General features: G+C 30.2%; 1 protein-coding gene across 2 annotated transcripts in view; it reads left to right on the forward strand.

The window, feature by feature from the left end:
- Positions 1-2,559: 2,559 nt before the first annotated feature.
- LOC136974001 (protein ELYS-like) overlaps positions 2,560-27,624 on the forward strand; it is a 38,658-nt gene continuing 13,593 nt past the window's right edge. Inside the window, exons 1-27 of one of the 2 annotated variants that reach the window (XM_067268769.1) lie at positions 2,560-2,717; positions 8,458-8,592; positions 8,660-9,193; positions 9,640-9,708; positions 11,101-11,209; positions 11,297-11,416; positions 11,529-11,613; positions 11,756-11,924; positions 14,511-14,652; positions 14,732-14,816; positions 14,947-15,034; positions 15,118-15,179; positions 15,243-15,368; positions 15,447-15,528; positions 15,628-15,717; positions 15,790-15,930; positions 16,001-16,202; positions 16,284-16,617; positions 16,702-16,895; positions 17,022-17,116; positions 22,898-23,079; positions 23,149-23,284; positions 26,585-26,732; positions 26,808-26,888; positions 26,984-27,106; positions 27,192-27,406; positions 27,479-27,556. In XM_067268769.1, the coding sequence (XP_067124870.1) occupies positions 8,466-8,592; positions 8,660-9,193; positions 9,640-9,708; positions 11,101-11,209; positions 11,297-11,416; positions 11,529-11,613; positions 11,756-11,924; positions 14,511-14,652; positions 14,732-14,816; positions 14,947-15,034; positions 15,118-15,179; positions 15,243-15,368; positions 15,447-15,528; positions 15,628-15,717; positions 15,790-15,930; positions 16,001-16,202; positions 16,284-16,617; positions 16,702-16,895; positions 17,022-17,116; positions 22,898-23,079; positions 23,149-23,284; positions 26,585-26,732; positions 26,808-26,888; positions 26,984-27,106; positions 27,192-27,406; positions 27,479-27,556 (3,817 nt within the window). In that variant the 5' untranslated portion in view covers positions 2,560-2,717; positions 8,458-8,465. Of the gene's footprint in view, positions 2,718-8,423; positions 8,593-8,659; positions 9,194-9,639; positions 9,709-11,100; positions 11,210-11,296; positions 11,417-11,528; positions 11,614-11,755; positions 11,925-14,510; positions 14,653-14,731; positions 14,817-14,946; positions 15,035-15,117; positions 15,180-15,242; positions 15,369-15,446; positions 15,529-15,627; positions 15,718-15,789; positions 15,931-16,000; positions 16,203-16,283; positions 16,618-16,701; positions 16,896-17,021; positions 17,117-22,897; positions 23,080-23,148; positions 23,285-26,584; positions 26,733-26,807; positions 26,889-26,983; positions 27,107-27,191; positions 27,407-27,478; positions 27,557-27,624 lie in introns of those variants that run through there. The other variant, XM_067268770.1, reaches the window with a different exon arrangement.

Here is a 27,624-nt window from a genome sequence, read left to right on the forward strand (position 1 = left end):
GTGGATTGGAAGGATCTTCGGACAAAGACCTCCAAGTGAAAAGAAGGTTGAAGAGATAGAGAAAAAGGCAGAAGTCTGTAGACTTCCGTCAGAATCTTCGGAAAATCCGAAGGTTCCAGAAGATGGAGGACTTTCGTCAGAGTCCTCGGAGTGTCAGAAGGATCCAGGCGTCAGTGGGCCTTCTTCAGAGTCTTCTTCAGAGTCTTGGGAGCCTTCCGAACCTACAAAAAGTGAGAATCCCGAGATTTATTGGGACAAAGCCAAGCTAGCAAGACTCAAACAGGCTTTCGTGGAGTACGAAAAGCAGCTGGAAATCAAAGCCAATTTCCAGCGCGCAATGTCCAGAGGTCCACCAGAAAATAAAGAGAAGTCCAAGATAGGCTGGAACTTCACTTGCTGTTGTTTCGGCAGAGGCGAGAAATCCAAAGCCGATGTTTATTCAAACAACTTCCAATAATATTGCAACCAGGGATACGATAGCCAATATTTGGGTAAGTGCACGTTTTGGCAGATTGCGCGTTCTCTTCATTCGATTCTTTCTTTGACGAAATATTTAATCTTGGATTTAATTTTGCAGACATTGCGGAGTAATTTGACAAGAAAATTGGCATATATTTTGAGAGAAAGAGATCCTCCAGCACAGTACATCCTTAAAGCAGACGCCGGTCAAGTTTAAAGAATTTTATCGATTTGTGACAGACTCCCGATTTTGGACATTTAACCCGGACTTGACAGTAACACCCGGATTTGACAAATATCCTGAATGTGACAGTCCCCCCCGATATAAGACGTTAAAATCCCGGATGTGACGGAAAAATGATACGTAAATGGATATTCTAATATAACAGCAATCACTTCTGATATTTGTTGTTTAAAGACGAATGATGGATAGTTCTATCCCTGTTCTGTAATTTTACATTAGTCATTGAATCGATTTTGATAATGCTTCAAATAGATTGTAAAGTCATAAATTTCAAAATTCTTACATAACCGTATTTATAAATGAATATACAGTATAATAAAAAAGGAAATTCTGTATTTCTGCATTCTGTATAATTTTTAATCTAAATTTAAAGTATCCGGAAGGAAATTATTAATCATCAGTGTGGAATTTGCAGTTTTGAATAATTTTGTTTTCTGTTTTTCATATTCCGACATAAAAATTTAATTTAATAGCAATCAAATGAATGAATGGATAGACCAAATTTGTGTTAATTTGTTGTGAACAGATTTTAAGTAGTGTTTATTTGGCGATATAAAATTTTATACAGCTACAATAATTTTATTCTTGAATTACTTGTAAATACAGTTTTTATATCTATAAAAAATTTCAATCTATTATGTTTGAATTTCGTATATTTCATATCGATTGGTTTCGTGACCAGAGGGTCCGCACCAGACCGGTGATGCCTACGTCAGGACTGACACCACTGTATCTTATAAGGCAGATATAGAAACCTCGTTGGCTACTGTTCCGATTTTGCGCGAGCGGTCGCGTATGTAGACATTAGGGGTCCGGGATGGAGACAGATCGAGAGACGTCTCTCCCGAAAGACGTGCCACAACTTACTTATATAGGAAAAAATACATGTTTATTTATACACGTATACATGAGATAACAGAGTTCTGTTTAGCTTCAAAGAGCGTATAAAATCGAACAAAAGCTATATAGCGTAACATGATTGCGTATTTAAGTAACGAGTTCCTTGCTGAGAGAGAGAGAGAGAGCTTACAATATTACGCGCGATGCGAAATATCTTAATTAGAGCGTTCATTGTCGAGGTTGTGGATCGAAGATCGTAGATGAAAGGATCGTCCTGGATCGTGGAAAGAATTCGAGTTCGTGATGTCGGAAAACGGCAGAAATGGACAGAAACGGCGGACGAGGGATCGATGGAAGGGTGGAAGTTGAAATTTGGTACACAGTTAAGGTACGTCATGAAAATGTACACTAAGAAGAAAATTTTTGAAATTCCCCCGCGGGAGAAAGAATTAAAAATTACCTTAAAGAACTCGGCTTCTACTGTACTATTTTAAATGCAAATTTTTGCGATTTTTCTGGGAAATCGAACATATTTTTATACCCCTTTAAAGACGGCGGGATAGCCGAGCGGTTAAGGTGGCAGCCTATCACGTTAGAGAATCCGGGATCGAATCCGAACGAGTAGAAAAATCCCCAGGAATTTTTCGGGGGTGGTCCGTCCGGATATGTCGGGCCCCGTATCTCACACCCGACCGCCCTATTGTGGGCCTGGCCGAATCCATAATGGGGGTTCGCTGAAAGAGGCCCTCTTAGTTCCCACAGGGCGAAAAGAGTTTAATAAAGCTTATGAATTAGCTGTAATATAAAATAAGAATTTTATTGAATTCGCGTTAAAAATTTTTTTCTGTTCAACTCCATTACCAAAAATTAAATCTTGACAGCTCCACTACTGGCAAAAAACTAGTTTCTTGTTTAATAATTATTATGTTGACAAACTTTTTCGACGCAAATAATTATATTTTAATAAAATATTTTTTAAAAAATTCTATTTGACTAAACCGGCAACAGCGCCTCTATCGCCGGTTTACAGAATTAAAAGTTTGTTTGGAATGTACCGAAGCAATGTTCGAGATTTATTTATAATTTGAAAATATTCGTTTTTGTAATTAATTATCGTTTTTTAAGTTTAAATACTTAATCGTCGCAGGCTTGTCAGATTTCAGGGTAATTTCAGGTAAACTGCCGTTTAAAAATCACCGTAACGGTAATCTGAGTGAAATTAATTCTTTGAGAAAGATTTCTTTAATCGTTACTCCTGTAGAAATAAGAATGTTTTATGATTTAGTTAATGTTTTGAATTGAAATGGAAATGTTCACGAACTATTTCAAAAAGCACGAACAAAATATTAGCGGGAACGAAATTCGAACGTTGTCGTGGTAACAACATAGACGCACGTGTTCGGTGAAATTGATTACAACGTACTACATCCATTTCGGGGGGTGGAAAAGCCCTAATTCGGAGTTTACATCTTGCCATTTAATAACTACAAAATTAAAATGTTTTTAAACAGTGCTTGCATGTAACTTATTTCAGAATTTATTGTCTATTTCTTGACCTTGATTTGAGACTGATCGCCCGAATTTACACGATTTTCTAAAACCCTTGTTAAATTTCACTAAGTGATATTTTATTAGTTTACAAAACTAAGAAATTTAACACAAAGACAAATTGAAATAAATTCTTAATGTTTGGTTTCTAATCGAAAAAGAAAGTACAATTTTTTAAAAAAGTAAATAAATAAGCCTCAGTTCGTTTTCAATAATCATCTTTTCCCATCTTACCACAACAATGTGTAATTTACAAATTATTCTTTTCATTTATTTTGCAATTTTCGTTTCACAGTTTGCTTCAAAAAGCCCAGATACATTCAATATACAGGCTTTCTCTGATATCCAAAACTAGAATGAACCTTTCATAAGCCAATATGACAGTTACAGTTAACTTATATAGGAAAATTTTGGACATTTCCAGAGTCAATATTAACCTACCAAATTACACTAACTGTGTCCTAAAGGTTTTTTGTATCTTAAGACATATTTTGCTAGTGATAATTGGAACAAAATAAATTGAGATAGAGTGCAAACACTCGCAGACACGGTTTGAAGCTGGGGTGGATCGTGCTGAGATGACGAGTGTAGTTTCCGAGGAAAGAGCTTGGACGTACTTCTTGTTGGCCGCTGGTTGGGGTGTACGCTGTCTCTAAAATGGTACGCTTGCAAAACAAATGCTAAATGCTATTTTTGCTTTTCACTTTTTTTCATAATGGTGAAAATCCTCTTTGGACTTCTTTCATTTAGCAAAAACATGTACTAATGTATATCCTTCATAAAACAAAGTGACAAGCCAAATTTTTATAATGTGAGGGATACATATATTATGCATATTGGCTCTTGTGACTGAATTTATGAAATTTTTATACAGTAGTATAACAATATATAGTGACTATATGTTAACTCAAAATAGTCTGTTTATCACTAAAGAATTGGTACTATGCTTAATTTCTGTTCAGTTTAATTGCATCTCGTAAAACATTTTTATGTTTATTTGTTCTTGATCATTCTTATTACAATAACTTATTATTTTACCTACCATTCATTTTACAACTTCTTGTTTTTATGACTGATATAAATTTTCTATAATGACTGTAAAATGCTCATTGTGTTGTTTTATGGGAATGTCTGCAAACCACATATTCCAGCGTGGATTTTTTCAAGCTGATAGATTAAACACGTAGTCCAATATTTTTCAGATTTTGACCTCCATCCTGATGACTTTTTGTGGTTAGACGAGTGACCCTCCTATTCCTAAAAGCATTTACCGAACTCTAAGAAAGCCAGATCCCAAATACTTTTATTTATTTTTATATTTAATCATCAGATGGAAAAGTAGCAAAAGCTTTTTTGCAACTGTCCTGAACAAACATAAAAACAAACAATGAAACAAAAACATACTTTTAGATAAAACCAAAATATTACCTTTTAGAATATCATACTGTTGTAATTATTTGTGCCACACTACATAAAATCTTAGAATATGTATTTTTTTATTTTATTATATTCACATTACATATGATTCTGTATTAAGTTTTTTATTATTATAATAATGAGTTGAACTAAATAATCATAGTTTATCTATTTAAAGACTATCTGTACAAAATGGCAAAGAAGACTTGAGTTAAATCTAGTGTTTTTGAATAATTTACTATAACAATAGATGGAAAACATTTTATGTATCAATGTGAGATTGAAGATGAGAGTGGTGATAATGAAAAACTTGTGAAAAAAAGATACTTTCAGAAAAAGTGCTTCAAAGAAATTTGTTTTTGGAGAATTGCTTTTCTTTGATGTGCTTTGTTAATTGTTTCTAACAGTAAATAATTAAGGATGCTGCAATGCGTTGTTCTAAAACATTTCCATTTTGTAAGTTGGAAATAACTCGTAACTTATAGTTCATAACTGATTCGTACCTCATAAGCCTTATCTGTATTTATATTTATATATACTTTACCAATATTTACAAAAAAATAATAAATAAGTAAAAAGTTTCTGCAAATTGTATGCCTGCTAAACATACAAAAATGTTTAAGTTTCTGTTGCCTTCTTGACTATTACCAGTTATCATTTACTTTATTTGGGTTAAATATGCATTTAGGGCTATTCCTTTCTTCAGTTTAATCTTGTTTAACATTTAGCCTTCGGTTTACCAGTTATCCACATGGCATGCTGTAACAATGTGGCACGTGGATACACCCAAATGGTGTAAATCTTATTAAAGGTATTATTGTTATACTTAGATTAAAACCACAAGGGAGTAAAATTTCTCACAAATACCAACATTCATGACCAGCATAAGCTATGTGAGCTGGTGTTGACTCATTCTAAATTTACAGAAATACTCTCACCTCTCCCTCTGTCAGAGATATAGATACTAGGCATCACAAACCTGAAATCCCATATTTTCACTTATTTTCTATTCATTTTTAATTCAATTATTTTCACATGTTCAGATTATTATCTTTTATTCTAATCTTTCTCTTTTAACAACTTTTACTGTTTTATATATTTCATATTCTAGTGCCATTAGAGTAATTTACAGCAGTGGAATTTACACTATTATATTTTATATTATTTGTACAATCCTTAAAACTTATGTTAAGTTTTTGCATAGTTTATTTTATATAAGAGTACAGTAGAACGCCAACTATCTAAATGTCTAATTATTCAAACCACCGTTTGCCCTTCTTTATCACTCTCAATGATGTCACATTGCAATTCTATTATGTCATGCACTGATCAGTGATGCCTATTTGTTGTGACAGATCCAAATGGTTAGTAGGATACTACTTGCTCGTTGATGAATAAATAAATACAGTACATGTACAATACTGTGCTGTTACACTGTAATATCATTCTTTACATATTAAACCTCTTATCTGAATATTTGATTTTTGAAATCATTTGCAGAATCAGTTCTGATAATCAGAGTTCTACTGTATATTTTTATTGACAGTTACATTCAAAACTATAAACCACATTACTTTGTTTCCAAATGCTTATATTCTTACCTGTGTAGAAATACCCTTTAATCCTATTTGACTGGTCTGGAACAACTATTATATTATGATTTTCAAAAATTAGTTTTACGTTTTCAAATGGTTCTGCATGTATTGCAATTTAATCACTTGATTTTCATCTAAAATTGTTTTAACCATGAACCTAAAATCATTTTAGGATATCCATTAACGATCTATGTCCTGAAAAATTTCTAACTTTATTCGTTTGATCTAATTGTTTAGTAGTACTTGTCGGTATTTTTCTAGATGTGAGGAAGGTGTTCTTCTTCACATAGCCTATATCATCATCTGTGAAGTACAGTGAAACCTGTTTTTATGCGGGGGATAGGGACCGCATAAAAAAAGTCTCACGTAGAAAATAACTCAAAACCGTACGAAATAGAATTTATTGACAACAGATGTCAGCACTTGACTGCATCGTCTGGTCTATCGTCTGTTTTACATATTTTTGTCCAGGTGGTGTTTTGTTGACTTAAAAAGTAAATTATTTCATTTTTCGCATATTCATGCAATAATATTACTATAATAAGTGCATTTATGCTATAATAAGTTTATTTAGCTATAATAAGTCAACGTGAGACATGACGAATCGCACGAGACTAGTCGCCAACTATACCGCACAAATAAAAATCGCACAAAAAAAACCGCATAAATTAAAAAACCGCATAAATTAAAAATCGCACAAATAAAAATCGCACATAAAAACACAAAATCAAACAAACAAAGAAAAAATCGCACATAAAAATCGCACAAACCTGTTTTTATGCGCTCTTTGCGCATAAAAACAGGTTTGACTGTATAATGTGTTACTTTTCTAATTTTGCAAAATTTTGTATATTTGTTAAAACTTATTCAATGTTTTTTTCTACACAAAAATAAGTCCAAATAAGATAATTGTCCATTTATTTCATCTTCAACCTTAAATTTTAATCTTATTCTAATAGTTGTAGCTGAATTTAACATGGTGTTAGAACAAGGCTGGTCAGTGGTCCCCCATCCACTATAGAGCAGACCAACCTGGACCTGATGCCCTCTGACTTCCGCCTGTTCGGTCCAATGAAACAGTCATAGGAGACAAAGATTTGACGATACAAACGAGAAGAAAAGATTCACGAAGAAATGGATACAACAGTGCACAATGCAGTACGTCAGAATTTCCAGCAGTTTTTGTTATAGTTACTGCAATTACTGAAACAAAACAGAAAGTACTGTATTTTGAAAAAATCTTTTTTTCAGATGATGTAGTATGAGTCAGACTGACCAATACTGATGAGCAACACATCAATATTTACAAAATGTTCAATAAATGTAATAGCAATACTTGATGTACATAACTATAAATTTTTTGAGTAAAATAATGTTAAAAATATATCTAAAACATATTTACATTTAATTTTTGTATGTATTTTTACACAAAATACTGGTGCTAGACTAGTATAAATTTAACTTTAATTACTCACACCAGAATATAGCAGCTTCTCTAGTAAGGTGCTCTCTTAAACCAAATTTGCTATCATTTATATGAATTGCATTATCTTGAAATATTCTCTTTCATGTAGTTATTTTATAAATAATAATGCAATGCAAGTAGTATTCAGTCATCCATCTTTTCTTTGATGAAATCAAGGCTTCAGATGAAAGATTGATGATAAGACAGCTGTCTGCTTATCTCTGGAGGACAAGAAAATGTTTAAAAGGGAAAGTCATTCATAATTTCATTGAGTTATGTTGTGATTGCTCTTGAAATAATTTATAAACAAATTTTTAGCCAATCGGTGAACAGCTTGTAACATATGCATGTGTCTCAGAGATGAGAGAGAATGACCACAATACAGCCAAGACTTCTTGATGTTTTATCTGACAACAGATAAAAACTATCAAGAAATCTTATGCTTAATGATTTAATCTATGTAGATGGGATTATAAATTCAAAGCAGTTTAGATATTTGTGATTATTTGAAAAGAAAGGAATTTTTAGTTCTTTGTGATTTTAACTTTCAAAAAATTATTAATCCTTCGATGATGAATTGTTATTTTTGTTAAATTTTCGAGTATAAAACAATTTAATTCATAATAATTCAAGGTTTCCGAATCTTAAAAAGACACATACTTAATATATGAATTTCTGAAATCGTATAAAATTTACTAATGTTTAATAAAATGCTTAAAATGTTTTTTATTTTTTCAATTTGTTATATTTCTTAAAAGATTTTATGCATTTCATATAATAAAGTTCTTATTTGTATTAATTTTTATATTTTATTATTAGTAAGTTTCTGTTTCATTTAAAGAAAGGTATTAAGAGCTTTAATTGAATTAACTTTTTTGTATAAATTATAGAAAAGAGGATGAAAACACAATTGCCACCCTGTCGTGTGTCCCCACTTCCATTTCCAACTACGCTTTATAATTATGCTTTAAAGAATGCGTTAAATCCCGATGAAAAACATACAACATTTGGCAATTTTAGTCACGGTAAGTTCTTAAATCATTTCAATTATGACAATTACAATAAATATAAAAACAAACTTTTTTTTCTTAGATGGAATGTGGGTATGGTTGATAAAAGGATCTAGTCTGGAAGTGTTTTCTACACACACTATAGAAAGATGCAGCAGTTGGAGTCTTAGTGTTCCAACAAAAGATTTTGTAACTTCGATCTCGGCCGTCGTAGAGTTTAGAGCGGTCATCAATCCGGTATTACGTCTTTTAATTGCTGCGGACTGGGGACGATCCAGCAGTCTCTTGTGTCTGTACGATGTGAAAATGTCAAAAATACTAAAGGCAATTGAATTTTCCTCAAAGATAACGTCTTTAGATGTGATAAGTTCACACGCTGGAACATGTTCGGAAACTTACGCTTTGAGCAAGGAATTGTGTTACATGTTTGGAATTGTGGCTGTTGGCATGTCTAATGGTCAAGTGCTCATTGTTGATTTAAATTTAGATGACGACAATTATTGTAATGAAAACGATCCTAATACTATTACTTTTATCACACAACAAACTCATAATATTATGGGAAAAAGGGAAAATGCCCAAGCACATAATCAGCATTTGTGTCTTCCACTAAATGGTAAGTTAGTTACATTTAAATTTTTTATTTCCTTTTAATTAATAATTTGTTTACTATATTAATAAAAATAAATATGAATGTTGTAATTTTGTATTCAGTTTTTTTTTTTTTTTTGGAGTGAAAGTTATATCGTTTTTAGTCTGCTGCATAGAAGTGAAATCAAATCTTGAATTTTTGTTGAATAATAATTATTAAACTGAAAGCTGTTTATGCTATAAACACGAACTATTTTAGCATAAATAATATAATAGCATGATATTCTCTGGCTTAGATATTGGAAAATTGTAGATATGATTTTCCCTTTCTACAAGTTTCCATTTTTGCATTACATTCAGCATAATCTTTGTTTAAATATTTGAGTTTTAAATCAAATATTTAAACAAAATATGAGATAATATAAGAATATTGGATTTATTTATTTATAACAGCTAAAATAATATTTGCAGGTGACAGGCATCATGGCTATTTTCAATATAGAGATCATGATAATAGTCCTTTGCAAACTTTTAATTCAGGTAAATATTTCTTTTGTAATTATTAATAAGTAAGAAATAAAACATATACAGATAATCCTTGCACTACACGATTAATTGGTTCCAAGAAAGCCTTGCATAATATGAATTTATATAAAGCAAATTGACTTGTGCATTTACTTATGAACTCAGTAGAGTGCAATCTGAGTGTCTAAACATGTGACTGACAACTAAGAAGACATGGTGTTAAAAGTGAACATGTTTGAGCACTGAAGTGTTTATAGGAAATATCACTATTATACCAACCTTTGTTTTGTACAGTACATAATTTTGAATCATTTGGCTTTCTTGTATATGATTTTGGATATTATTATAATTCTAGAACAATTGTGTTGTAAAAATATGGATTCTGTAAAAAATTTGGGAACACACAGCACATTTTAGCAACACTAGTTTTCAGTTGTTTATATTTGTTGTCGACATATTTCTACACTCATTCTGAAAACTAAAAGTGAGTGGTGAGCAAAGCATAATCTGAATCGAAAAATAAACACGAATAGCACACTCCAGTTTCTAAAGTAAACACATTTGTGGGGCTTGGTAGCTCAGTTTATGCTTGGATCATAAAAATAAATGCCTTGTAAGTGGGTAATATAGGATTTATTCGAAAATAAAAAGTAACTAGAATTTAAAAATAAATATATTTGTTTTTTTTAATTAGTACATCTGTAAGTAATAATTTAATCAGACGGAGATGAATTGCTATATGAACAAACTGGATTGTTCTTTGTTCCTTTGAAGATCTGAGATGTCAAATTTCAACTCTTTTGAAGAAATTGTTGTAAACACAAAGTTCACTACAATTTAAAGAAGATATTTTGTTTCTCTTTCATGGATTTGGCAAAATACCTATTACAGTTTGAGATTTTTGCATCTATTGTGGCTTTCCCTTGTCTCTCTTAACAATTGGTGCCATCTCTAGGAATTGTTTTTTGTATTCCTCTCTACGGGTTCTTTCCATTTATGTCTACACTCCAGTAACTTTTTATTTATTGAAAAGATATATAATTTTTATGTCTTATTCTTTTGTGTTAAGGTTATGCAGAAGGTGAAGTAACTTTCTATGTAAAACTAAATCTTTGAATTGAGAAGTTTCAAGCAAGACAAAATTTTATGGGTGTGTATTTTGAAGTTGAAAAAGACTCGGCACTTGTAACACAGGCAACACACGATGGTTGAATCACAGAATAGACGACGGCAAAAAATGATTTATTTTAGTGTTTTTTTAAATTTTTTTTTGAAATGACATTATAGCAAAACATAAAGTGAGATTATGTATAGCAAGGGCTATTTGTATATTAAATTTGTATAATAATATAATTATATTATTGAAATTTTTATTAAATATACATTATAATTAATTTATCACGGAAGATGACGCAGCAGTTACAGTTCTGAAATTTTTTCGTCACGTCAACTTACTTGCTGTAGGATTTCAGTTTGGAGGAGTTCAGTTATGGAGCATGTCACACTTGAACCTGCAGTAAGATGATAAATAAATTTAGTCTACAGACGAAATTTTGATCGATTGAAACATTCCGGCAATGTAAAAGATTTTTTAAAATTTTAGTTACAGTTGTCCATTAGAAGATTACATGCTTCCAGTCATTAAATTTGCATTTCAAGAACCAGAAAATGATCCAAAGAATTTCTGTTATTTTTGGGCCATTAGGGGTACAGAGGAAGATCAGTAAGTACTATATATGTTATAATGGTTATTATATAAATTATATGTGAAATTGTTATGAAAGCAAAATTTTTAATTAACAATGATTATATCTGAATTTTTATTTGATATTCAGCCCAGACGTGCAAACAATAGCATCACTTTACTCGTTATCTTATTCAAAAAAAGAATTGATTGATAATTATGGATTTCTATATCAGGTTAATAATTTTTTTAATGTGACATTGTTGTTTATTAGATGTAATAAAATATTTAAAGATGTTTAATTAAACTTTTTATTATGTAATAATACTGTATTAATTAAAAGTTATATAATTTATTACAAAATTCTGTTACATTTAGGGCTTTCAAAACTGCTGTCTTCGCTTTGAATATGCCTTAGGTACTGATCCTCTCCAGTCAAACGAAAATGACGAAGTAATAAGTCGCCTTATATCCTGTTACACAATCCAGCAATCAGATATTTTATCAATAGGCAGACCAGAACACGAAGATACATTACATAATGAAGGTTTGATTTTAATTTTTTTTCATGAGTTAAACTAAAAAATACACAGTTAGCATAGAAACAGAGGTATGAATTGTACAATAATATTTAACAATCTTTATAAATATTGATTAAAGTTTTATATGGAATTTTCTAATGGAATGTTTTTATTTAATATCCTAATAGAGATAAGTAAAATAACAGAACATTTAATGATTTTAAGACTTAATTGAAATTACAAAACATAAATAATGTTGTAAATTATACATAAATATAATTAATCTTTGTATTATTGAATGTTCATGTTATGTTATTCAGTATAAAAATCAAATGCACTGAACTATAAGAGTTGTTTTGTTAGGAAGGATGTGTATTTTGATTTCCTATTTTAATTTACTTTTGTGAGATATGCTGAGGACCAGGAGTTAATTCCTTCTGACTACTTACTGGCACGGGCTGGTGAAGCCCGATCTCAGTGTCTGGCTGGATGGCTTTAGGAGGGCTAAATTTCGAGTGGGGAGGTCTTTTGGTAAGTCGATAGGTGTTTTGGATGTCCAGAAAAGACAGACAGGTTAACAAACATTGGGGTTTTAAGATTATAGTTTTTATTTCCTTTTTAATTCATCTTTACACTTACACCTTTTACATTTTATACAATATTGTTTTTACATTTTTAATCTGATACATAAAAAATTTATTAACAATAGGATAGGATTGAAGTAGGATCTTAATATATATATACATATTTGTCCAGTTTTAAATATACTTATATAATAATAATGTAGTTAGGTTTTAGATATAATAATGATATATATTAGGAATCGTAGCCGGTAAGTCTTATAAGACGGGTACGGCATGATTAGGACGACGGGGGACAGGTTACCAAACATAACAAAATAAAAGTGTATTACATAACTAACCCTATGATATATACAATTCTACTAATTAGGCTAATTTCTACAGAATATGTGATTAGATGCGATTACATATACTCCCATTGAGTGGAGTGAAGAAAGGTTTCAATTCAAGCTCGCATGCTTGACCTATTGACCTAATTTGGGCCCAAACAATACTATAATCTACTACTATAATACAATAATACTATAATAATACAAATAATGCTATAATACAATAATCTGCTGATACCTCAATATTCATTGATCAATTAAATGACATTTGTTCGATTGGAGAGAGAGGGATTCGAAGTTGATGGGCTGGCACATGGGAGTCTTCTCTTTGGCGACCTGCATGGGTCGGGGCTGTCCGTTCATGGAAATCTGTTAAACTTGGCATTTTGTCGTCATCTTCCCTTAGCACTAATTAACTTCTGGATGTGGAGTCGTCTTCCTTCTTACGTGGTATGGGATGAACACCTTCCTTCTGACTTTGTATGGGACGAATGCCCGGAACTTCTGTGTCTCCATCTTTTAAGCTATTGACCTGGGAAAATGATCGACTGTCGATGGAGTCGAAGGTTAATTCTCAGGTGCAAGCATAGGTTTCTTCTGTTGACTTCGATGACATGTTATTGCAGCTGTACCTCTTTCACAATGAGATGTTTTCTTTGTGACATCTTATTGCTAAAATTCCTCTCCGTTTGTTTATAGAGAACATTATTTGATCTGTTCTAGTGCAATGTTTTTTCTAACAGTTGCATTAAGAAATTAAATTACAAAGTTGTAATTTTGTGCGAAACTAGCTCAGGCCCACTCTCGGGTCTGCGGGCTCACGCATTGTTCAAAAAATAACATTTGAAAAATGAAAATTTATTCCAATTTCTTAATATTAATCAAATCAGGAAGGTGCTTTTCAAAAGTTGACAATATAATTAATTGATAAATAACCTTTGTCAATTAAAAATGTTACTTAAATTTTTGGAATCGGTTTTATTGATTCCAAAAATCTGTGACAAAAAAGCTACATACCAAAAAGATGTTGTTGGAATTGAATGAAACTATTAGTGCATAATGATGATAGTGATAAGGGATTACAAAGTCACAAAAAAAGAGAATTTCCTATGGAACAATGGTGAAATTTAAAGGAACCTTTAAAGTTAATACATTGTAGGAGTTTTTCTTGCATGGATACGAGTGGTGAGAAAGTTGTGCATGAATGCATGCTAACCTCATATACTATCCTGTGATTTGTTTAGATGTTGCAACTGCCACTTTAGCCTCATATCTGTAGATGAAGGCTGACATCAACCATCTACAGGTGTGTCTGATCCTACAGATGCTCAATGGACAGGCAGGTCAAGAAAGTGTGGCAGCACAACAGATATTTTGTGAAAGTAGCTGTGTGTGATCAAACATTACCTTGCTAGGAAATGGCAAACCATGAGGGTGCAAGATTTCCAGAATGTACTGCTATGCCACCAACATTGCTCACACCTCTACTACATGTAGATATGGATTGAGACTTATCAATCCTTATTGGAATTACATGTGATTGGAAAATGATTTGAAACAATTCATAATCAAACAATTTCAATATAAAGTATTTTTAGATTGAATGTTTAAAATATATTTATATTTTGTTAGTGATAATAGATATTTAGTTTTTAAGATCAAAAAGAAAATGGAATTATTATTATTACTATTTTTTGTTTAGATTGGAATACTAGTCCAGACTATAGTTTGTGTGTTCTTGCATGGGAAGCTTCAGATGAGAGCACAGAAAATAGTCCAGTAAGCTATTTGGTATTATTTGATATGAATCAATGGTATAGGACACAAATGCCACATACTGTCAGGTTAGGAAATATTCGATTTTCGTTATAAAAATTGATGCTTCGGTAAAAAATGAAATTGGTAATAAATTTTAATACACAGGTGTTCGAGTACAAAATTCTGTTCCTATTTAGGTATCTTTTCACTGTCTCAGATATCTGAACAATCTTCAACATTGCCTTTATTAGTAAGAGTTTATAAAACAATTTTAAATTTATATTATTTTCAATTCATAAATTAAAAATTTTTCTTTTATAGAATCGTAAATATATATTTAATTGTTTACCTTTAATTGTGAAATTACATTTTTCATTTAGAATCTTCAAATAAAAACAAATACCTTGGCAAAGTTTAAATCTTTATCTACTGCAGATGAATTTTATTTTCCAGCTTCATTATCTTTTAGTAAGTCGCTTGAATAAAGTTGTCTATTGTTGTTAAATGAAAAATTTAGAAATTTTCAATATACATTTTGTTTTTATCTTCAGAATTATTTTCTCTTATGGAAAGTGGAATCATAGAAGCAGAGTATTTGGGTTGTCAACGAATGGTATGAACTTAAATATTTGAAATTAATGTGATATATTTTTGTTAATTTTGAGGACCATTTAAGGTGCTTTCAGAAATGATAAATGCAGGACCAATGTGTATTTTAGAACCAAAGACTTTATTTTCTTTTTGTGAATTTACTGGCTTAATACAACAAAAACAGGGAAATACTTTGTCAAAAACGTTAATGGTAATGTAACATTTTCATAAATTCTACATTTACAAAATATGATTTACAAATGAATTTTTATTGAATTCAACTGTGTAGAGAGAAGCTTTATTGTCGGTTGCTTTGGAAAATAATTTATCGTATTTTATAAATTCCTGTATTCAAATGTGGAGCAAGGGAGGTAAAGTATTTGAAAGTTTCAAAGACGAATTCTTTTGTATGGACAAAAGGTTTTTAATTTTTAAAGTGAAAATTAATTTTAGATAAATTTTTCTTATAGAATTTGCATCTTCTGGTTGTACTCTAAAATTTATTTTTGATTGGCTGTGGAAAAGGGTTAGCCAAATAAAAACCTCAATTGACAAATTATGCAAGTATATAATGACAAATATGTAATAATAATTATTTCATAAATTATTTCATAGCTTATAATTATTTTTAGGTGTTCCTCTTTTTAATTATTCTGGTCAAGAATTGGATCACTCGACATTAAGGCTCTTACATCACTACGTTAGCAAGTTGCAAACACTTGCAAGTATTTTTCAATTACTTCAAAATCAAGCCGTGCCTATAAGAGAACAAGGTGCTTTTAAATAAAATTGAAAATTCATTGAGATATATAAAATGTATTCATTAATTATAAATTTTGACAGGAGAACAAGAACTTGAACAGAGGAGAGATGTGACTCAGTTAATAGCAGTTTACCTAAAAGTTATTTTATGGTTATATAACTGCAGTTTATTGCCAGAATATATAGAAGGTGAAGCTTACGGAGAAAATGAAGTCGCATATCCCGTGTCTGTATTATCAGAAGCTTATTCTTCAAGACGAGAAGAACTGCAAAAACTTCACAGGTTAATTTCTGTTATTTGTTGTAAACAATAAATAATCGTGTATGTTTTATATATAAAATATATTCTTGATGTTTTTCTTAGCACTATCGGACAAACTGATATATTAATAATTGATGGAATGATATCAGAAATGGGTGCAGCCTTGAGTAATCAATGGGAGAAAGCAGGATGGAATGGAGTGTATCCTCCTCCCAGCTTCTATGCAGTTTTAAATACATATCTCATTAATACAATTTCTATGATGGATAAACACCAGCTGATGCTGTATGTTCTGTTGGATATGGCTTCATTTTTATCTGACAGACAAAGTCATTTGGTAGAAAAGTTTATGAAATTTCCTGCAGTATTTTGTTTGAATTCAAGCCATGTAAAAATTGTTCATAGTTTCTGGTTATTAGATCATCAAGATTTTGAGGTATTTCGTTTTTAAAGAAAAATATTTGTACCAAATGCTGCTTATAGAATAATAATAATAACAATTGAGTTAAATTTATTTCAGGAAGCAATTTCTGTTCTATTAGATCCAATGATAAATTCTCTGGATATTTTACCATGGCAACACGTTAGAATTTTAAAGGCATTTTTATATCAAGGAGAACATAAAAAAGCAATGAAGTATTATCAAATAAGAAATCCTCCTCATCAGACTCCCGAAGAAGTAAAGCTGTATCTTACAATATATTTGGCTAATGGGTAATTATTTTATTTAATTTTAATATAAAGAAAGGCAAAACTTAAAGTTAAAACTTCCTCCTGAAATTAACTTAAAAATACGAAGTTTGTATTTATTTTGAAATCATCTTTTTGTCTTTGTTTTAGATTAACAGCTCAGGCATTTCATTTCCAGCGTAAATTTCACAATCAAGGAAGTGCGGAAGACCTTTTGAATCATTTTTTTCTTGGCTGTCAGCAGAGTAAGGCTTTTAAATTTAAACTTCAAATTTAGTTGCGTATTTTGTAAATATTTATTATGTAGCATAAAAGTTCTTCCATAAGTATAATCTAAGCATAATTATGATTTTCTCGTGTTTGAATACTACGTTATTAGCATAAATTTTTTTACTGTAGTTGATATCTACTAAAATTTTGAAATAGGATTATTCTAGCTCAGCTTTATAGTGAATTTTATTCTTTTAGCAGGATTTAAAAAAGATCAATTAAAATTTAAGTTTTATAGTAATTTACAATAATGGCATTAGTTAATGAAATGATAATTGTATTTGATAATTCAACTTAAGTAAGTGATCCATAAAGCATATTTTGTAGTCAGATTCTAGAAGAAATATGGGCTAGCCTGCTAGTCTTTTATCTGTGAAAAGTAATCACTACAAGATAAATATTAATTATGTTAAATAAGTATTTAGCTTGTATTGATTACTGTTCGGAAATATAGTAAGGTTTTGTTTTATGGGGGATTGATGTAAACAGATGACAAATGATTAGGTTAACTCGCTGAATCTCTTTCTTAAGTCAGCAAACTGTGCTTCTCCAGTTTCTGACATTTCAAACACAGAACAATTGAATACTACTCATTGTGGTGAATACCTTGATTTGCATGCATTTTTTTCAAGTAGTCTACTCAATATAATAAAGTATTGCTCTGTATATTCAGAAACATTGGAATGAGATGTTATTCATTATAGTAAACACACAAATGAAATATTTAAAACAGATTTTAACATGTTTTTTGTTAATTATAAATAGTTGCATAAGCATAGGAACACACGTGCAATTTTCTGTTTCATGTTGTTGTTTTAATTGCAAAAATGAAAACGAAAAACAGTTTTTAATATGAATGCACACGCAATTAAAAAGACACATCCAGACTTATTTTTACCCTAGGAATGCACATTGGTTTTCTGTTGTGTGACAGAAAATTTCATGTGTATTCCTATGCTAACATGGGGCACTTGGCAGTTTTTAATCATTGATTTCAATTAAATGTTGTATTTACTTGTACTTAAATAGCATAGGACTATTCAGGCATTCTTGAGAAAATCATGACAACCATTAATTACAATACAGAAGACTCTTTGACAAATTTGTGGTATAGTGTGATTAGTTAAGGCACCAAGTGAGCTGGAATAGTGAATTTTTAACCCAGGTGAGAACAAGGGTTAAAAATTCATGATTAAAACTTCATTATTCCCACCCACTGTCCTAAATTCTAAAACAGTTGACTTGGGTGTGGTCACCGATTCTATACCATGTCCCCTCTCTGTATGCATTTGCTGCATTTTCAAGAAACTTGGCCTCCTACTGTTTCTCTACCCACAGCCATCTTTAAGCAGGCTCATCTGCAGTGATAGGGACAGGTTCTCACTTATGGGGTTTATGCTGTACTCCTCTTGCATCAGACAGCTGAGGAAAATATATGGTAACCATAGCCGTGGCTAGAATGCTGGCAGGTTGTTTAGCGGATATTGCAGCAGTGGGATATTGCAAAATGCTGACCAGAGAAGTCATGAAGTCCAATTTCAAATCCTTGGGGACTCAAACTACCCTCCTCAGGGTTGTGCCAATCATAGAACATTATTTATTTGGGAAGCCCTTCTTCCTTCCTACCTTGAACCTGTGCAATACATTCACACTTGAGCTTCCTAACTTGCAGATTGCATTTTTTAAATTTTTTCTTTGTAGGCTCTATTATATATAATAGTGTGAAAGTATGGTGATCATTCAAAAATTGACTCCCTCAAGATTTTTACATTTTTGGGTCTTGGAATCTTGAAACGTTGAGAAATGCAAAAAAATTTGGGAATTTTTCTTGCACGTATGGATATTTTGTTTGCCCCCTTTGAAGCTTAATAAGTTGTGGGTGTTTTGTTGAAAATTTCCTGAAATTTTGCAGGAAGGTTTTTATGTTAGGTGGATTGATGCTATTAAATTTTGGTGGTTAAAGATCAAGAGGATCATATGTCATATTTCAAGTAAGGTTGGACTTGTTGATTTTGCTTGTTATTAGCATTTACAATTTTTTTATAAAATTCATCCCTACCCTGAAAATTAAGCTCTTTGCCATTTTATAATAATTAAAAATATAAAAAGTTTTTAATAATAAAATATCATAACATGTGATGCCCCACACACAGTTTAAATGTGGTTGGATATTTTAGCCATGACACCACACTACCCTAGCAATTTCATGTTATAATGTGCCACAAACTCATGCTGTAAAAAATGTTTTGAGTTCTGTTGCAGTTTTTGTTTGCCTTTTATACAAATTTTGTTCTTCTTATACTTTCAAGTCCCAAATTTAAATGTTTGGAATATTTAAATGTTGAGAATTTTATTCTAAATTTGAAATATTCATTAGCCTAATGGTGATGATGATGATTTTGTATCGTTGAAAGTACTTGCATTATAAAAAAATTTTATTGCTGTTTGACAGTATATGCTTCTAGTATTATAGTGGGTCCTGCATCTTTGGTAAAGTTTAAGTACAAGTAAATAACACAGGCACAAAATTTTATTGAAACAATGATTACAAACTGCCAGGAGCTACTTGTAAGTGTCTAGGCCATTATCTGCAATTACTCTGGGTGAATCACAAATTTATATGGTATTTTGTTTTATGCAATGCTGACACACAACCTCACATAAAATAAGACCATGCCATACAGAAAAATTTCTTAAAGCACAAAAATGACATTGGAAAATATATATATACTATTAGATGAACTTGGCATTGCTTGGGCAAAAAGTAACGATAGCAAAGATTAAGATTATTACATTATACCAATCTTATACGTTTTCACAGAATGCGAGAATTAGGTTCCCCTGTTTCCAAACTAATTAGAGAATTTTTAGGTGGTCTAAAAATGTGTTCGATTTCTCGCAAAAATGCAAAAAACCGCTGTAAATATCTATCTTTCCCTTAACATTTCCATTCTTCCACTTTCATTAAGGAATACACTTCTTTTATCCCCATGTCCACTTCCTGTTCAGCTATTAATATGTCAAAATGACCATTATATCTATCTCCATTAAACCTTAGTCTCACCACATTTGAAGTTTCCTTTCGAAAACAGCTATCTAATTTATGTCCTATATAAATTTCAAATTTACACACAAATAATTCCGATGCTGCGTGTAATTCAACAGTGGATCCATAAGTGTTCAATCGTCCCATCTCATTTTTATACTCCTCCACAGTTTTGTAACAGTTACCATTAGATGCTGCTGTAAATGCTCCAAATTCCTGTCACTTATCAGCCACATACGAAACAATTCTATTCCTTACTCTTATATGATCCGAGGCAGTACCGTATTCAATATACGCTATGCTCGAAAACAGGCAGTTACCATCTTCTTGTATAGGAATCAAAAAATGTGGTATCCTACTAAAACGCAGTTAAAAATAAAAAAATTGCATCTAAAATAGTACAGTAGAAGCCGAGTTCTTCACGGTAAGCCTTAATTCTGTCCCTCTCACCTGTGGAGGGATTTTCAATAAATCCCTTCTTAGTGTACGTTCTCACGACATACCCTAAATGTGTACCAAATTTCAACTTTCAACTCCTAACCATTTGGGCTCTGTGCTTATTATTATTATTATCATCATCAACCCATCTCAATTATATTATAAGATATATATTAAGATAAAATACTTCTTATATGAATATATTTATTGTTTTAAAATGAGAAATATTATGAGATGAAAAATAAACATGGAAAAATCATTTTCAAAATTGTATATTGTAACTTTGTTTAAGGTAGTTAACCTTTTATTGCTCTTTTTATGAAATTAATAAGACCATTTGCATTGTATAATTAAAACAAGGAATGTTTTATCCATTTATTAATAATATATATATTAAATTTCATAAACATTTTAATAAAATTTGTATTAAATTATACAAATTAATCTGAATTTTTATTGATATTTCAACTTTTGAAAACATATTAGTTTACCTGAATGAATCTAGAAACTGTATCTAATAAAATCTGTATCATGTGAGACTTAATATTTAAGTATTAAATAAATACTTATCATCTTGGAAGTTGCAAGTTAACACTTCAAATTTCATTTCACTCGTATTTTTTACTGTTACACGGGGGTTTTATAAAATATTAAAAAAATAATTATTATTGATTTTAATAAAGTATTATTTATATTACTGATATAGTTGAATCCTGTTTATACATTTTTCAAAGAATGTAAGAAAAACATACAATTGAAACTACTTTAGAATTACAAATTAACACTAGACAACAATTTGTTTGCATAGTTCTTAACAAAGAAGTTTCAATTTATTATAAGTATAATATACATATAATTTCACATTGTTTTACTTTTCCTTTTATATTGTTGTGAAGTCATGTGCTTTTAAAAAATTGACCAATTTAGTTTATTTCTTGTTTTTTTTTATATTGAACTTTTTACACACTGTCAGTTGTATCCTTCTGCTGAAGTCACATGAAAGAATGGTTAGCTCACATTGACAAGTGAGAAACTAGAGAACAATTTTCATCCACTTAGCAAAATTGGTTTACAAGGCAAAAAATTTCAATTTGTTGACTGGCAGAGCACTTCAACTAGTCAGACAGAGCAAAGTGAATTATACATATGATGACATGATATGTATGATTTGCTTGGCTTTTTGCATCTCCTGGCAATTTGCTATGAGTGTGGACAAAGTTAAAGTGAATACATAATTCAATTTTTCATTTCTTTAATAATTGATTTAAACTTTTGGCAAGACTATGTGTTGTTTATAAAATTGCGGTGCCATCCAGCTTAGAGGTATGAAGGAGTACATTACATATCAGGACTTGCAATTTGGCAGAGAGTATCAGGTACCCGAATCATTCGCACATAAAATAAAATACAAAATGGTGACACTGTTTCTATAAACAGCAAGAGTGTGAAATTTGCACATGTGTTGCTCGTTGGGAAGTTGGAAATATGAATGTTGCAAAATCAAATTTTGACAAACAAATCTTCGAAAAAACGCATTTACCTGTCACGTGTTATTCCCGACGTACGTGTGGTCGCGACGTGCTGACCGATTGATCAGATATATCTCGTTTCAGCATTGGAACGTTTTTGAAACTAGATGGCACTAGTCGTTATAATTTTTTATTAAAACTAACTTCTGAAATAAATATTTTTTTTGTTTTTTACATTTATTAATATATATATTTTGCTTGTGCAAAATACAAAATAAAAAAATAATTTCGGACAATGTAATAGCCACAATTATCTTTTTTCAAAAACGGGAAATTTTTGTTAGGCTTCGACAAAAATTCAAGCAGGGTCGACACTCAACGGAGAGAAATTTCGACATTGGATAGGTTAATTTCACCGAAAATGCATTGTGGACGACGTCGTGACCGTGGTCGGCAAAGTTTGAACAATCGTGCTCAAAACCAGTGATACCAAAGAAGATTGGAAGTAGCGAGTCTCGTCCCAAATACGGCCTTGCCTGTTTACTTGTTTTGTTTCAAAGTGGATAATGCATAAGTGAGAAAAAAGTGCAGTAGGGTACTGAAAAATATGACGTATAAGTGCAAAATTGTTAAAATGAAAAATAAACGACCGAAGTGTTTTATAATGGAGAAAGTACCGTGCAGAAAATATTTAACATATAATTGCAAACAATATACAACGGAGAAATGTAATAACGGGATTGGACTGCAGATAGTATTATTTATCTTAAAACTTAATATTCCATTCATTAAATATTTTTTAGCTGGAAATCTTGATGCATTGTTTCAATTGCATTTAAGACCTTTGGAAGAAGATGCCTTGATTAGCTTTCTCCATAATAGTTCTGATCCTAAAGCTCAGGAACTGCTCATTATGTTCTTTCTGCAACGTAGTCGACCTATCGAAGCAGCCTATCTAAACGAGAAATTGAATTCTCAATTTTCGGTAAATAGTAACTTTAAAAATTTACATAACGTATAAGTTAAATATTAATTTTTTCTGAATTCTGAACAGACACAAGATTATCAGAAAGCTGCAGCTCGTAATGCACTTGTGAATGGCTACATGCAGATACTACCAAAAATTCAAATGCAGTTAGTTAAAGAAATTGGTTCCCAGTCGTCATCTAAATTTACGACTCAAAGACAAAGTAAGTAAATATTGTTGTATATTTATTTTTGGTTGGTTATTTTAAGAATTTGGAAGTATTTGGTTAATTATGTTACTGTAAAATTTAAAAGATTTGACATTTCAGAAGCTAAAGAAAGTTTATTCTATTTTATGTTTTTTTTAAATTAAGAATCTCATTAAAATAGTTTTTCTTTTCTTTTTTCAATTAGAAAATTTTCATTCTGAAATTTAATGAAAAAAATTGTTAGTTTATATTATTTAGACAATCTCATAGAATACATGTAATAGATCTCGTAAATAAAAATGACAAAATAAATTTGTAATGTAAAAAATTTTTTGATTTAAATCCTTTAATCACTTTAAATTATTAATAATCTAAACAATAATCCTAAGTACTAACTGACACCACTAATTGAAAAATGTTACTTATTTTTTCACAAAATTTTGATTGGTCTAAATGGTTGAACCTTGGTTTCTTTTTAGGAAAACAACAGCTTTATGCAATCTCTTCAATTTGTGATCTGTTGTTGTTTAATATTGCTTTGCATGGCCATTTTTCTGAATTATCAGTTATATTCAAGAAATAAGTAATTTAATTTTATTAAAGCGTATTAATTAATAAAATTATAAATTTTCTTTCAAATATTATTTCAAAATTCACATGTAAGTTTTTTAATACCGATTTCGTAAAATTTTATCTTCTTTTATATTTAAGTTCGAGCAAAACTAAATTTGATGTTTTAAAAAAAATTAGTTATAGTTTAATGTAAAAAGTCAAATACTATTTGTTTATTCTTAATTAGGGTGTTATTTCTGTATTTAATTTTATGCTTAAATTATTACAGTAGCATATTCACATGAAATGACAATCCTATTGATTGAAATAAAAAAAGCTGTAAATTTAAATGAATTGATCTTTCATTTAAGTAATTTTTTGTTTACATTTTTAATGTTGTTATTTCTTAATCTATGTATAAAAATAAAGATTTAAAATATATATTTGTATTTTTATTTATCTTTAGGGGCAAAATTTGACAACAAAAATTGTAAGATTTTTTCTTCACGAGTTTTCTCACTTTATTATTTAATTATCTGGAATGTGATTGACCGGTCAATTTTATTGATTTCTTTCAGAATTCTCTTTATTACAATATAAAATCCACAAGTTTTATAAATATTTAATGGTGATGAAATATCTAAATGCTTTTGTTCCACAATTTTTTACAGATCTTAGTTTTTTAGACTTTTCTGCTTAATTTATTTAAAGTGCAAAGTTTTGTTTCTTTGATTTAACAGCGTTCATTTTCTCGTTATTTAAATTAGCTTTATATCTGCAATAATATAAATGCTTTTCGGAGAAATCATAAATATTTTAACGTCTTTAGTACAAAAATACTTTTCCCAATTGAAGAGAGAGAACTCCTTTTTGATTACTAGATCAGTTCTAAAACAAAAGTGAAGAATGTATAAAGATTATTGATTTGTAAGAAAATGATTGTCCCTAAACGTACCTAAAACATGTGAGATATGTTTAAGTTAAAAATTGTGGATCTATAAGCATAAGATGTGAGATGACAAAGCTAGTACTACGTCTAGTTATAATGAAAATGATTTCTCATTTGTATATTGTATTTTCTGATCTTATTTATTAAATGTAAATTCAACAATAAGACTTATTTCCAAAAATGTAAAAGTTACTCCAAAATACAGTAAAAGATATTAAATTTATTAATTAACTGTTAACTATTATATTTCATTGAAAATGACAATATGTTTTGACATTTAATGAAACCACAACAGCCAGATATTGGAGTGTTGGCAAATGTGATGTGATGGAGAATGAAGAAAAGTAACTGCACATAACAAAATATCATTTACAAAGGAATACAGTTAGTATAGTAAATGATGATATTTTTTCTTAAAATCTTTAAAATTATGTTTTTTTTTTTTAAAGTACAGTAAAAACCCTCTATTAATGGACACTCCCGAATTGCGGACGTCTCTACTTAATGGACATTTTTACAATCCACAGATCCTTCAAATAGGACATGTATAACATTTACTTCTACATAATGGATGCCTTTGTCCGTAACCTACCTGGCAAAAACACAAAGTTATGTCTTCATTATTCTGAAAGAATTAATTATGTATGAAATAATATTTTAAAATGGAAACAAAGAACTGTTCAAATACTCTTTCAGACAACGAATTTTGAGCATAGGCTCCAAATAAAGACTGGCTTAAAATAGGAATAGAGGAGGAGGACAGGTTGTAAAAAGCCAAACAATATTCTTTATCTTTTAGAGAAGACTAATCTGGTTAAGTTGTCAATCACCATTTATTGTCATACATGTGAATGTTATTAAACTTTTGTGTTATTGTTGAAATTAAGCTTATGATACCAAAAAACTATAAATTTTTGTAAAGTTATTCATTCATTCGTCCAACAAGTATCGTAGGTAGTACAGTAGTAATGAAAAAACAAAGTTTTAAGGTTATGACAAGCGTGTTTATGAAATTTGAAAGATTGTGTTATCTGAAGGCAGTCACATTAAGAATAGGAAGATGTTTGATTTTTACACGTTTATGATGTATGATTCTCAAACACAAAACACGCTAAAATTTTACCATTTTTCTGTTCAAAATAACAGTTTCATTTTTTTTTTTTTTTTGTTACTTTCATTTGAGTTGTTTTTGATGAATTAATAATTATTCAACTTTTACTTTTTGTTGTAATTTTTACGTTCCATTTATCAAAGTATCCCATTTTATATTTACAATTGAATTAAAGTGAGATGTATACAGCTGAAAAGATAAATAATATACTGTATATAGCCTATATTTTAATTATATATGCTATGTATACATTTTGGTCTTTTCACATTCCTAACACATATTTGACGTTTTCATAGTTCATAAAGTATGGCCAGCAGCACGTACTGTACCTCCCAATATCGAACAAACTTCACGGTCTTGTTGGTGTCTGCCATTTGGAAGTTACCATAGATGAAAATGATTTTAGTACAAAAGTAGTTAAATGGTTGAAATGTTGAAATTGGAAGTGTATTGGAAAATTGTTTAGCTTGTATGGAAGATAACCCACTGAAGTGGGAAATATTGTAATTTCCAAAATGCATTTGAGTAAAATAGAATTGTTGATTGGTTATTTATAATTTCTAGAAAATTAAATTATTTTGATCTGTAATATATCAATATTAAGGATACAGAATAGAAGCACATTACGGATGAATAGGTTTAAATGTGATTATTAATAATTTTAAATTAATATGAATAAACTTTTTTTAATTTTTTTCTGTAGCTATACCAAAACCACAGCCATTGTCATCCACTATAAAAGTAAAAACACTTGAAGCAGTTTCTCGTTCAGATCTTCATTTGGCAGTCATCAATAAAGTAAAGGAAATACAAGAAACATCAATGGAATCCGAAAACCCTTTTAATAAGAGGCAAGATGTCATAAGTTTTCATTTACACTTCAAAGAAAAAAAGTTTATTAAATATTTATTTCATGTTACTTTTAGTTCAAAAGGAAATAAATTTTGGAAAACCGATTCAATTCCATTTATTGGAACACCTCTCTCTCGCAATGAAAAATCGACAAAGTGCGTAATTATTTAAAATGAATTTAATGTAACACTCTCTCTCATTCTAATGTGTTAATTACAATTCAGTTGTATTTTAAAACGTACTCTTACAGTGAAACGAAACAGGTGATTTTTGCAACACCTATCATTCGACACCTTAATAACGAAAAAGAATATTCCGTATCGCCAAAGTCTAGACTTTACGATTCGTTTCGTCACTCTGAAAGTGATAAAAAGTGAGTGAGTTTGAAGCATTTCTCATTATTATTTATGCAAATTTATACTTCTTTTTTGTTTTTTTTTCTTTGGTTGTTGTTACAGAAGAAATTATAGAATTTTAAGCGGAGAAGTTTCGTCTTTACTTCAAACACCGCCAATAAGGAAAAAAACTCCAGTGGGACGCTCAAAAATATTAGACCAAAGAAACAGTTTGATGAATGTAACTCCTCATTCAATTTTAAAAGTCAGAAGTGAAGGTTCTAAAGTTGAAAATATGTATTTGGAATCTACAAGATTATCGCAAAGTAACTTAAATGGTAAGACCCTAACAAAATAATTAAAATGTTTATAAAACACAAATTTAATAATTCTTTTTTAATGTTTCAAAGATGTCTTTGAGAAATCTGATTACAAAGATGACGATAGCACAAATCCAAGTGAAAGCATTGACATCACCGAACAAGAAGGTAAGTTGAATAACAACAACTGTAATTGAAATATTAGTTATAATTCAAGCAGTAGATTTTAATTACTA

This window comes from Centruroides vittatus, unplaced genomic scaffold (assembly GCF_030686945.1).
Source record: "Centruroides vittatus isolate TY-2023 unplaced genomic scaffold, ASM3068694v2 contig_3354, whole genome shotgun sequence".
Taxonomy (NCBI): Eukaryota; Metazoa; Arthropoda; class Arachnida; order Scorpiones; family Buthidae; genus Centruroides; species Centruroides vittatus.